Here is a 13,553-nt window from a genome sequence, read left to right on the forward strand (position 1 = left end):
TCTAAACGAAATGCAACATCTAGTCCAGAAGATACACCAGATATTACTAATTCCTCAGAAGCAAACTCTTACTTTACAAAACCTGTCCCAAAAGCTCCAAAGAAAAAGTTGAAGTCGGAAGGCAAACCCTCATTAGAATTTCGAGAACTGCCCCAAAACATAATCAATTTCATTGACAACCACAATCCTAAGTTCCCACTCGATAGTCAACAATTCACTGACCTATTAGAGAATACTCACGGTAGTAGTGATGCATTAAGCATTGCTAAAGACTATACCGAAAATATTCCATCTCTTATAGATATGATAAATGCAATACATTCGCAGACTGAAGATCGAAAAATGAAAATCAAATGTACTAGACTAACTAAAAAATTAACTAAAGAAGTGCTCCGACTTTCTGTTTCATCTGACTTCGACAGTGATGTATCTCAAAACTAATTATTTAAATAAAAATATAATTCATGTATAATAATATTTTACAGTGGAATTTAAACAGTTTTCACACCCGCCTACCCTTATTTCAGGTTTTAATTAGGAAATATTCTCCTGATATTATATGTCTTCAAGAAACTAATTTTAAAGACAACAATGTGTGTGACTTGAAGTCATATAATGTCTACTATCAAAATAGACAGACAAATCATGCCAGTGGTGGTGTTGCAATATATACTAAAACCGATTTACAAGTACACAGAATCACAATTAATACAAACTTAGAAGCAATAGCAGTAACAGTAACAACAGTTACTAATCAAAAAATGAACATATGTAATATTTATATTCCCCCGAACCATAATATCCAAGGAAATGAACTTTCCGACTTAATTATGCAAATTCCATCACCAAAATTAATTCTTGGTGACTTTAATAGCCATAATCTCCTATGGGGTTCCGAAAAAACTACTAAAAATGGAAAGTTATTAGCAAACATAATCAATAGCCTGAATTTAACAATAATGAACGATGGAGCTAAAACTCGTTTCGACGCAGCTTCTGGAAATTTTTCAGCAATTGACTTGTCTATTTCTGACCCATCGACGTTACTAAATCATACATGGCAAACCGTAGACGATTTATATGGAAGTGATCATTATCCAATAATAATAACAAAAATTTCCAACCCTACAACAAAAACCAATCCTTTTCAAAAGTGGAAAATTAAGCAAGCCAACTGGAACATTTTTAAAACAAAAATTACCGAAGAAATATCAAATATCCCTAGAAGTGAAGAAGACATAAACTTAACTTTAAAATTGTTTAATAACTTAATCACTGAAGCCGCCACAATTGCAATGGGAAAAACAAAGTACATAGCAAAAAACAAAGTTGTTCCCTGGTGGAATGAAGAGTGTGAATTGGCAATAAAGCAAAGTAAAAAAGCATTAAATACTTTCAAAAGACATAAAACTAATGAGAACTTGATAGAGCTAAGGAAAAAAAGGGCATATGCAAAATTAATTACTACCAGATCTAAAAAAGAGTCTTGGAAAAAATACGTTCAAAGTATTAACAGGAATACTAACATGTCATCCGCATGGAAAAAAGTAAAGAAAATAGCTGGCGTCAATACACAAAATGGAATAAAATACCTAGAACGAAATGGAAACCTAATTATTGAAAACAAAAAAATTGTAGAAGAATTAGCTGAAACATACAGACAAGAGTCTACAAATGAAAATTACAACAATATTTTTTTACGTTATCGGGAAGAAGAAGAAGCAAATCCAATAGAAGTTGTAGCTAGTAACGATGATATAAATACTCCAATTAATAAAACAGAACTGTTAGAAGCTGTCCAAATGTTAAAAAACACATCACCAGGCCCAGATGACATATCCGCAATATTCCTACAACAGTTACCTAACGAAGCTTTAGACTTCCTATTGAATCTTTTTAACATAATCTGGTGTAAACAAAAATTTCCCGACTTATGGAGACAAGCTATTGTCATCCCTATTCTAAAACCTAATAAGCCGGCAACAGCAGCAGAATCATATAGGCCAATATCACTTACATGTTCTACTTGCAAATTGCTAGAGAAAATAATAAATAATAGACTTATGTGGCATTTGGAACATCACAATTTACTCATACCGGAACAAGCTGGATTTCGTCCCTTAAGATCCACTACAGATAATGTTTTACATTTAGAAAGTCAAATTAATGAAGCCTTCTGTAACAAACAGAAATGCATAGCTGTTTACTTTGATATCAACAAAGCATTTGATTTGGCATGGCGATACAGAATATTAAAAAAGCTACAGACTTGGGGAATTCAAGGAAACATGTTAGCATTTTTGAATAACTTTCTACATCAACGCAAATTTTCAGTACGAAGTAATGGAGAACATTCTACTATTAAGTCTCAGGACAATGGAACACCACAAGGATCTGTAATTAGCCCTACACTTTTTTTAATTGCAATGAATGATGTTATAAAAAATCTCAAGAGACCTGCACAGGCTAGATTATATGCTGATGACATGATAATGTTCGTCAAAGGAAAAAATATTAATTCCATGGTCAAATTTTTACAAGAAGAACTAAACAAAATTGATAGTTGGTCTAATACGAGTGGATTCAATTTTTCAGCTGACAAGACACAATATATTATTTTTTCCAAAAAGCCTATTCACACTAACATACCTACATTAAAATTCGGCACACAGTTATTGAAACGATGTACAGAGATAAAATATTTAGGTTTAACATTCGACGAAACTTTAAGTTGGAAATCACATATTAAGCAATTGGCAATATCATGTCAAAATGGTATAAATCTTCTTAAATGTTTAGCCAACAAACAATGGGGTGCTGACGGAGATACATTACTACTGTTGTATAGAAGCCTAATCCGATCAAAATTGGACTACGGATGTATTGCATATTCTTCAGCGTCAAAGTCAAATTTAAAAATCTTAGACATTATACACAACAATGCATTACGCATAATATCTGGAGCTTACAGAACAACTCCTGTTGCAAGCCTCGAGTGGGAACTTGGAGAGCCATCATTACATGAACGACGAAAATTACTTAGTTTATCTTACGTTTCAAAACAATCATCATTACAACCTGACAACCCTTTTCTTATTCAGTCATCGTTATCTAATATCAACATAAGGACACATTTACCATTTCAATTAAGGATCAAAAACATTTTAAACTCTATTGAAATTTTTAACTTTCCCTCAACACATTCAGCAAATGTAAACACGGCACCTCCCTGGTTAATACCTTTGCCTACTTTAAATTTACAACTATTATCATACCATAAATCCGAAACCAATCCACAAATATTTATAAGCAATTATAATAGAATACTTTCTTCTTTCTCTGAATATATCCAAGTTTACACAGATGCATCTAAAACAACTTCTGGTGTAGGATCGTCATTTGTCATAAGAGACACAATAAAAAGCTTCAAATTGCCCACAGAATCCACTGTGATAACTGGAGAAATGTATGCAATATACAGAGCTCTAAACCATATACAAACAGTCAAATCAGAAAAATTCCTTATTATTACTGACTCAATTAATTCCCTCCATATACTATCAAAAATGTACACCTGCAACCCGATTGCTAAATTAATTAAAAACAAGATGCAGCAGCTGAAGAACAAAACATTAGTCTTCGTGTGGGTACCGTCACATATAGGCATTAAAGGAAACGAACTAGCTGATAAAAACGCTCGAGAAATAGCAAATTCTCCAAATATCAGACCGATAATGAAACCACTAGCAGAAGATCTCAAACCGTATTTCAAACAAAAGCTTATATGTAATTGGACTAAATTTTGGGAAGAAAAATCTTCAAAGTTGAAAGAAATAAAACCAAATTTTGGACGATGGAATAACAACACTCCTAGCCGTTTCTTTCAGGTAGTATTAACCAGGCTTCGATTAGGACACAGCAAACTTACACATGAATATCTAATGAAGAAGGAACCTCAACCAAAATGTACGAGTTGTGATGTGCCGTTAACAGTGAAACATGTATTAACAGAGTGTCCCAAATATAGTGCTGAAAGACTAACTTATAACATACCATCAGTTATAACGGAGATCTTTAGTGTCTGTACCAGTGAAAATATTGTGAAATTTTTAAGAGACAGTAACATATTGTACCACATATAATTATGTAATTTTTAGTCATTATTGTATACACTAAATCCATCCGCTAATAACCAATATGGTTGATGCGGCTTACTTTAAATAAAAAAAAAAAAAAAATTCACACTAGTATGGATATGTAAACATTACTAGAATGTCATTCCACTTGAAAATGTCATCATTAATTTAAAGAGATGGGTTTTGAATGTTCTTGGATAATTGTTATTTTTATAATTGCAAATTATTAATTCAGTTAATAAATGTGATAATTTTTTCACTAACTATGTATTCAGTGATTGTAATAATTTATTTGTACAACAAAGACTGATACTCAATCGAGAAAAGAGGAAAAGTGTTAAAGTGATTTTTTAATAATATATTTTTATGGAACGCTTACAATTTTGAACATCTTTAACAACAAAATACTTGGATCACAGAATATATTATCCTGATGTATTCTCTGCTTGGATCTTCCACAAATAATGCACAATAAATAACTTTTCATTAAGTTCACGTCCTAAATCAATTATTTATCAAATACACTATATATCAATAATATTTAATCAATAACTCAACATATTCCCGATGCAATGTCAAATATTTAAAATTGTCACTGATTGTCAGTGTCTGACCTGACTGACAATATAATATGCTGACAATATTATATTCGGCTGAGTGCGTTGTAAGACAAAGATAGATTTGGAAAATATTACCACGTCATTGTGTTCATTTTTTTCGAATCCTGAAAAAACCAATAAATATTTTTGAAAAATTTAAACGCAGAATGAAAGACTAAATTATTACCGAGGGCCGAAAGTCCCTTAGAATAAATAAAAAGTTTATTTTGAATGATATATTTGAAATTAAAAATCACACTAAATTTTCTCTTAGTTTTTCACCCCTGTAACTTATTAAAGTAAACATTATAGAAGTTCTCAAGGACTTTCGGCCCTCGCTAATAACGTAATCTTTCATTCTGCGTTTAAATTTTTCAAAAATACTTATTAGTTTTCTCAGGATTCGAAAAAAATGAATCCCCATTTGATTAGCATTGCAGCCGAAAATACGTAACGATCCTCTTAATGACAACTTAAAAAATATGAGAAATTATCTGCACTCTTATAAAATACGTGCTGATTCTAGTAAAAATCCAATACATTACAACGAATATAAAAAATACAAAAATCATTATAATTCCGAGTTGAAAAACGCGAAAAAGATGGCTTATGAGAAATTAATATTAACATCAAAGAATAGATCCAAGACGTGTTGGAAGATAATTAACTATGAGCGTAACAAAACAAATAGTTCACATAATATAACAACCAATTTATCTTGTGACACTTTCAATAACTTTTTTGTTGAAATTGCTGAGAACATTATAAAAACCCTTCCTAATACATCAGACAACATAATCTTGAACTATCAAAACTTCCCAGCTCCATCGAGTTCATTCTTTCTATCTCCAACTACTCAACAAGAAGTATCGGAGGTTATAAATTCACTAAAAAATTCAAATTGTTTGGATACAAATGAGCTAAATAAACCTTATATAAATATCTTTTATAAAAAAATACTTGTGAAATAATTACTGATCCTTTAAACACATCTCATTAATAACATTTTTTCAATCGGGATATTTCCAACTGGATTTAAATACTCCAAAATTGTTCCTGTATTTAAGAAGGGCGATCGTGATCTTGTAGACAATTATAGACCAATTTCTATCGTTTCCATATTCAGTAAAATAAAAGAAAAAATTCTGAAGCAACGCATAATATTGTACTTTGAAACCAATAACTTTCTTACCAGTTCACAATATGGGTTTAGAAAGGATCGTTCCACAACTCATGCACTCTTAGATGTGATGAGTGGCATAGTGGATGGCCTGGAGAAGCATAACCAAACTGCTGTAACGTTGTGTGATCTTTCAAAGGCCTTCGACTGTGTTTCTCATGAAATTTTACTAAAAAAACTGCACTTTTACGGCATCAGAGGTACTCCTCTAGAACTAATTAAATCTTATCTAAGTGATAGATACCAAGCAGTCAGATACGGAAATTGTCTCTCTGAATTTAAGCATGTTAAGCATGGAGTTCCACAAGGTTCTGTTTTGGGCCCTCTATTATTTATTATATATGTTAATGACTTGCCCAATTTTATGGCTCCATGTAAAACAGTACTATTTGCAGATGACACTACTTTTATTTTTTCTGACAGAAATCGTTCTCTTTTAGAAACCAATTCTAGGAACATAAATTCAAATGCTCAATCATGGTTCGCAGCAAATAAACTTAGACTAAGTGACACCAAAACTCAAAATTTATTCATTTCAACTAATCCATTCGATGCTCATGTGGAAAAAAATACTGTAAAATTGCTGGGCATGACAATTGACAACACACTGACTTGGTATAACCATATTGACCATCTCAAAGGCAAACTTTCCAGTACTTTATTTTTACTTAGACAACTAAAACTTGTTACAAGTGTTGATACCTTAAGAACAATTTATTTTTCTCTCTTCCATTCGTTTTTAAGCTATGGCGTTATTTTGTGGGGAAACTCTTGCAATGCACTAACAATATTTAAATTGCAAAAAAAAGCAATTAGAATAATTGCAAAAGTTGGTTACTTGGAATCTTGCAAACCATTATTTATTAAATATAAAATAATGCCGTTGCCAACACTATGGCTATACAATTTTCTCATGGAAACACACAAAACTGCACATACTTTAGTTAAACAGTCTGACTTGCATAATTACAGCACAAGAGGTGCAAATAATATCAGAACAGTCAAATATCGTTTGAGTAAATCACAAAAAAACTCAATTGATTTTAACATATACAGGGTGGTTCATCTCATTCGCCTCGGTCTCTATACGGAAAACCACTTGATATTTTAAAAAAATTTCTTCACAGAAATATACACGGCCTTTAATACTACAATCTAAAAATTATGTGAATTATACAGGGTGTTCCAAGAAAGAGTGGTATATCAAAGTTATATTTTTTCTTATGGAATGCCCTATATCTGACGACATTATTGAATTAACCTTAAAAAATAAGCTATACTTTCATAAGGGTTCCCTATACCTAAATACAGGGTGTTTTGTTTTATTTCGATTTTTATAAAAATGTAAGGTTTTAGAAAAAAATAAATATTTACGAATCTAAGAAGCAGTAACAAATTATTTTTTGGATCTTAATAACAGACTATTTAGCATACTTAAACAGATGCTTATTGCAACAAAATTTCTTACAGGGTGGTCAAAATATGAGATTGTTCTATTAACAAATTCAAGCGGTAATAACTTACTTATTTTAAATGGAACACCCTGTATCTTACTAGTCTATCGCGTAGAAAATTTACTTAGCTTTCAATTTGTATTAGGGTTTCCTATACCTATTTTTTACAGGGTGGTCAAAATATTAGATTGTTCTATTAACAAACTCAAGCTGTAATAACTTACTTATTTTAAATGGAACACCCTGTATCTTACTAGTCTATTGCGTATAAAATTTACTTAGCTTTCAATTCTTATTAGGGTTTCCTATACCTATCTCCCTTCATTTTTTAAATATTCAAAGATTTCCTAATTTGTAAGCTTTAAAAATTAGAATTAAATACCTATGTCGTGGTTATGTACAACACATCATCAACACCGCCAATATACTTAAATATCTTAGTCAAGATAGTTTCATTAATAAAATTCACATTATTATCATTTAATCACATAGTGTTCTTATTTAAATGACATACTCGATATTCTATTCTTTATAATCGAAGATATTTAAAATCTCTACAATTCCATGTAAATATTCTCAATACACATGTTATTCTGTAAATATAAATTCCATGTTATTCTGTAAATACCCATTTTTACATATTTTTTTACAATAGGCTCATTTTCGTCAAAGTAGCCATTGCATTTAATTGTTTGTAATTGCGATTCAAAGATTCAAATAAAAAGTGGTGTTCTTAAATTTACTTAATAACCGTTGAGTTAAGATATGGAAAATATTTATACGGAATGAAATATAATTTAAATATCTTCCAGAATACGGCATATAATATAGGGTATGCAGTTTAATATAAACATATTATTCAATGTCACATGTAGGCCAAAATCAACTAAAATAATACAACACTCTGTGTGATTACATGATAAGAATGAAAATTTTATTAATGACAGTATCTTGTCTAAGTATATTGCCGGTGTTGGTGATGTGTTGTACATAAACACGACATAGGTACTTAATTCTAATTTTTAAAGCTTACAAATTAGGAAATCTTTAAATATTTAAAAAATGAAGGGAGACAGGTATAGGAAACCCTAATAAAAATTGAAAGCTAAGTAAATTTTCTACGCGATAGACTAGTATGATACAGGGTGTTCCATTTAAAATAAGTAAGTTATTACAGCTTGAATTTGTTAATAGAAAAATCTAATATTTTGACCACCCTGTAAAAAGATAGGTATAGGAAACCCTAATAAGAATTGAAAGCTAAGTATATTTTCTGCGTGATAGACTAGTAAAATATAGGGTGTTCTATTTAAAATAAGTGAGTTATTACAGCTTGAATTTGTTAATAGGAAAATCTAATATTTTGACCACCCTGTAAAAAGATAGGTATAGGAAACCCTAATACAAATTGAAAGGTAATTAAATTTTCTACGCGATAGACTAGTAAGATACATGGTGTTCCATTTAAAATAAGTAAGTTATTACAGCTTGAATTTGTTAATAGAACAATCTCATATTTTGACCACCCTGTAAGAAATTTTGTTGCAATAAGCATCTGTTTAAGTATGCTAAATAGTCTATTATTAAGATCCAAGAAAGAATTTGTTACTGCTTCTTAGATTCGTAGATATTTATTTTTTTCTAAAACCTTACATTTTTATAAAAATCGAAATAAATCAAAACACCCTGTATTTAGGTATAGGGAACCCTTATGAAAGTATAGCTTATTTTTTAAGGTCAATTTAATAATGTCATCAGATATAGGGCATTCCATAAGAAAAAATATAACTTTGATATACCACTCTTTTTTGGAACACCCTGTATAATTCACATCATTTTTAGGTTGTAGTATTAAAGGTCCTGTATATTTCTGTGAAGAAATTTTTTCAAAATATCAAGTGGTTTTCCGTACAGAGACTGAGGCGAATAAGATGAAGCACCCTGTATAATGTCCTACCTATAGATTTTAAAAACCTTACAATCAATAAATTTAAAATCATTCTGAAAAAATATCTACTGAGATTTGCTTTTTACTCTGTTAGTGAATATTTCGATCATTTTAAAGCAGTATCATGGACATGAATATTACTCACTATGTTTTCCGATGTCATATTTTTTAAATGTGCGTGAAGGTATTTATATTTCTATATGTTATATTGTATATATGTACACATTATCTCATGTATTATATATATATATATATATATATATATATATATATATATATCAAATTGACTTCCTACAATTCAAAAAATTTTTTTTTTTGTAAATGTAGTCAATAAATTTTTGAATCTTTGAATCTTCGAATCTTTATAAAGAGAACCACGAGAGACTTTACTAACATCTCAGCTATTAAATCCCTTTATTTCTCCCTGGTTCAACGTATTGTACAAAGGACTCCTCCCCTACGCCGAACAAATAGTGGGAGGCTATCAGTGCGGTATCCGTCCTAATAAATCAACAACGGACCAGATATTTACAGTGAGGCAGATCCTTGAAAAAACCCTAGAGTTCGGCGTCGACACACCCACCACATATTTGTGGACTTCAAAGCCGCATACGACTCAGTTAATAGGGGCAAACTTCTACTTGCTACGGTAGAATTTAAAATACCGCTTCATCTTGTCCAATTAACTGAACTTACGCTCACAGGAGCAGAGAGTGTGGTAAAGATCCAGAACGATTTCTCAAGACCCTTCCATTGCAAAAATGGACTAAGACAGGGTGATGGACTATCGTGTCTCTTGTTTAACCTGGCCTTAGAAAAAATAATTCGAGAGTCCCAAATTAATACGAACGGTACTGTCTTTAACAAATCAGTACAAATTGTCAGATAAGCAGATGACATAGACATCATAGGAAGATCTAAAGAATCTCTGACTGAAGCATTTCGATCGTTAAGAGCATCTGCACAGAGAATGGGGCTAAATATAAATGTTCAAAAGACCAAATATATGTGTTGCACTAGGTCAAGCAACCCGATACCTACAAGAATAATAATTGACGACCTAGAACTGGAAGTTGTCGACACCTTCATATACTTAGGCTCGCTGCTAACTAAAGATAACAATGTCAGTGAAGAAATTAAAAGAAGAATAGTGCTCGCCAATAAGTGCTACTATGGCTTAAGAAAACAGATGGCCTCAAAAACACCTAGAAAAATTAAATTGACTGTCTACAAAACACTAATAAGACCAGTGCTAACATATGGCTCAGAAACTTGGTCACTTACTCAGAATGACCAAGAACTGCTCAAACGTTTTGAGCGAAAAATTCTAAGACAATTCTAAACAAGGTTTGTGGAGCAGGCGTTACAACTTTGAGTTGTATAGAAATTTTGGAGAACCTGACGTTGTACAATTCATTAAGGTAGCACGCCTTATTAAAAATATTTGCGCATTATGTACAGATGGCCTTAAGGAATTTCTTTTGATATAATGTTAACTGTTTCAGTGCCGCTGTTGCTTGTAAGTGTCAGATGATGAATTGCATAGGTGCTGCCATCGCTTATAAGCGATTTAGTCACATTGATAGTTTGTATGAGCCAGCTTGAACAGGATTACGCTAAGTGTATTTAAATTAGAGTGACATCCAATGTGTTAATATGTGTTATTTTTGATCTGGTGGTGTAAGAGTGAGTAACTGTAATTGGATTGTGTAATAATTTTATTCTGAATAATAAATAAAAAATAATGATAAATACATTTCCATATGGGTGAGCCCTGTCAAGCCTCGCACATATGGAAATACAATGTCATTTTATTTCGCCTGTACACTGGAGGGGTAAGAATTAAAATATTTTATTTTATACAAAAACAATGGGACATAAGTAGGATTAGATCACTAATTTTATAAAATGCACAAAAATTTAAGGCTAAGTACTCCCAGTCCCACTTTCTTATATTTTAGAAGCAGAGTAGTTGGATGACGAGGGACAGTGCAGTGGTGAAAGGGGATCACATGAGCACTCCTTGGTGTTACGGAACAAGAAGTAAAAAAGTAAATTTTTCCCGTCCCAGCATATACCAAAAAATTACATTTGAAGTGTGCTCGAATATGCATCTATATTTCTTGGTGAAAGTAGTCTAATATGAAAGCAATCTCAAAAAAATTAAAGGAACCATGATAATAGTAAAAATTAAATTCCAAACTTTGACACAGTGAAAAAGCGAAATTAGCAGACCACAAAATGCATGAAAAAACACATACAACAATAAGCAGAAAAATGAATGATTTAGCAGTTGAAAAAGACTGAAAACGTGAATGGAAGGAATCCAGCAGACAACCTTTACTTACTTCAGTTGCTGAACTTTAACCTTTTTTGAAGTAGGATCATCTTCCATGATGGCGATTTTATTAGAAAACTTAGAAACTGAAACCGAACTTTATCTATAGTTGTATAATAGTGAATAAATGACAAAAACCTGTGCATACATAAGATACAATACCTACATTTCTCAAACAACAATTTCTAAAATAACTGTGATTCACAGACAAAGCAGAGATATAAATCTGTGTTTTTGAGTACTTACTTATGATGATATCTCCATTGGCTTTTGTTCTAAGCATATATTTTGGGAAATTAATTTAAACCCGCCAAAATAATAAATGATTTGACAACAACTACAACAATGCACATAACCTGAATCAATATTGTCGTACCGTACGTAACATGTAATTAGGAAAAATTATAAGATTAGATAATTAGATGAGTCACTAAGAGAATATGTAAAACCCCACAATAATTATTATAAAAATAAAATACAAAAATGCTCTTCCTGAACCCGGAAAGAGTTACTACAAAAACATTCAAAACTTAAGAATGTAAGAATAAGTATTATACTAAAATTAATCGTTACCTGGTATACAATATAAACACAACACTTCCTATCCTAATAGTTTAATCGATAAACATAATAGTTATTTGTACAAAATAGATATTTTAGATAACATTTTAAATGTACGCGAATGAAATCATCATTTCACTTTCACAGATCACAATCACAGCACAGATCACAAAAACCTTGAAATGAAAACATTATTGACAGTGTTTTGTGGTTGCCTTTATACACTAGGATCTACATCTACAGCCATGGATGACAGATTCTGTGACTGAATTTTTGTAATGGACAGCCTAAGTCTGACGTCACAAATGTCACAAAATTGGGAGGAGCTTATATTGGCTCCAAACAATTTTGTTTGTAACCTTAAATGGTCATAAGGAATTTTTCATTTATGTGCTTTGTGTGGCAAAATAAGACTTCATTTAGGTATTTCGTTAAAGAAACGTGTTAATTAAGAGATTTTTATTCGTTTTTGCTCAGGTGGTTTTTATTCCTTAGTGATTGAAAATAAACATAACCTCAAAACTGTTTACATTCTAATCATTGCATTAAATTAACTCACCTGGGCAAAAACGAATAAAAATCTCTTAATTGGCACGTTTCTTTAACTAAATACCTAAATGAAAAGTCTTATTTTGTCACACAAACCACGTAAACAATAAATTAAAAATTCCTTATGAGTGTTTAACATTATAAACAGAATTGTTTGGAGCCAAATATAAGCTCCTCCCAATTTTGTGACGTCAAGACTTAGGCTGTCCATTCCTAAAACCCTGAGATTTATAAGGACATAAATTATATTGGATACATTATTAAGTTGGTTAATTAATTGGTAATTAACTGTAATATGTATAAACTAAAAAGTATTAAGTAAAAGCAGATTTTAAGCAATCACCCCTAGCAATTTGGCAACCATCATTACGCTAATTACAATTTTTGACTATTAGCTACAAATTGAAAATTTAATGAAGTATGAAGGAAGTTTAATAGAGTATGAAGGGAACCATTCTCGTTGGAACTTTACCGCGCTGAGCAGATGGGACGTGAATTGTAAATTGTAGAATTCCCTCATCTTCCTTAGTCTCAGCATCCGTATGGCTTGCAAATTGTAGAAGCCTCGGAGGTGTAACCAGAGAAGGTTCCCATTGTTTTCATTCTGGTGGGATGTAGAATAGCATTATGTTGTTTTTTATGCCATTATAGTGAAAACTTAGCATTTTTGAAAATTTAATGTTTATTGTTCAAATATAGCAATAATTGGGGAAAAAATGCCAAAAAATGGAGTTTCTTGGACAATGTAAACATAACTTAAAGCCTTCATATTCCGACCAGAAAACTCT

The 13,553-nt window shown here is 31.3% G+C and overlaps 1 protein-coding gene across 4 annotated transcripts in view; it reads right to left on the reverse strand.

Annotated features, from left to right (window-relative positions):
- The window catches only part of LOC114330674 (structural maintenance of chromosomes protein 6), a 29,582-nt gene extending 17,149 nt beyond the window's left edge, over positions 1 to 12,433 (reverse strand). For 2 of the 4 annotated variants that reach the window (XM_050661676.1, XM_028280081.2), the window contains exon 1: positions 11,666 to 11,830. In XM_050661676.1, coding sequence (XP_050517633.1) covers positions 11,666 to 11,712 — 47 coding nt within the window. In that variant the 5' untranslated portion in view covers positions 11,713 to 11,830. Of the gene's footprint in view, positions 1 to 11,665; positions 11,831 to 11,901; positions 12,045 to 12,228 lie in introns of those variants that run through there. The other 2 variants (XM_028280082.2, XM_028280083.2) reach the window with 2 other exon arrangements.
- Positions 12,434 to 13,553: the final 1,120 nt, after the last annotated feature.

This window comes from Diabrotica virgifera, chromosome 9 (assembly GCF_917563875.1).
Source record: "Diabrotica virgifera virgifera chromosome 9, PGI_DIABVI_V3a".
Lineage (NCBI taxonomy): Eukaryota > Metazoa > Arthropoda > Insecta > Coleoptera > Chrysomelidae > Diabrotica > Diabrotica virgifera.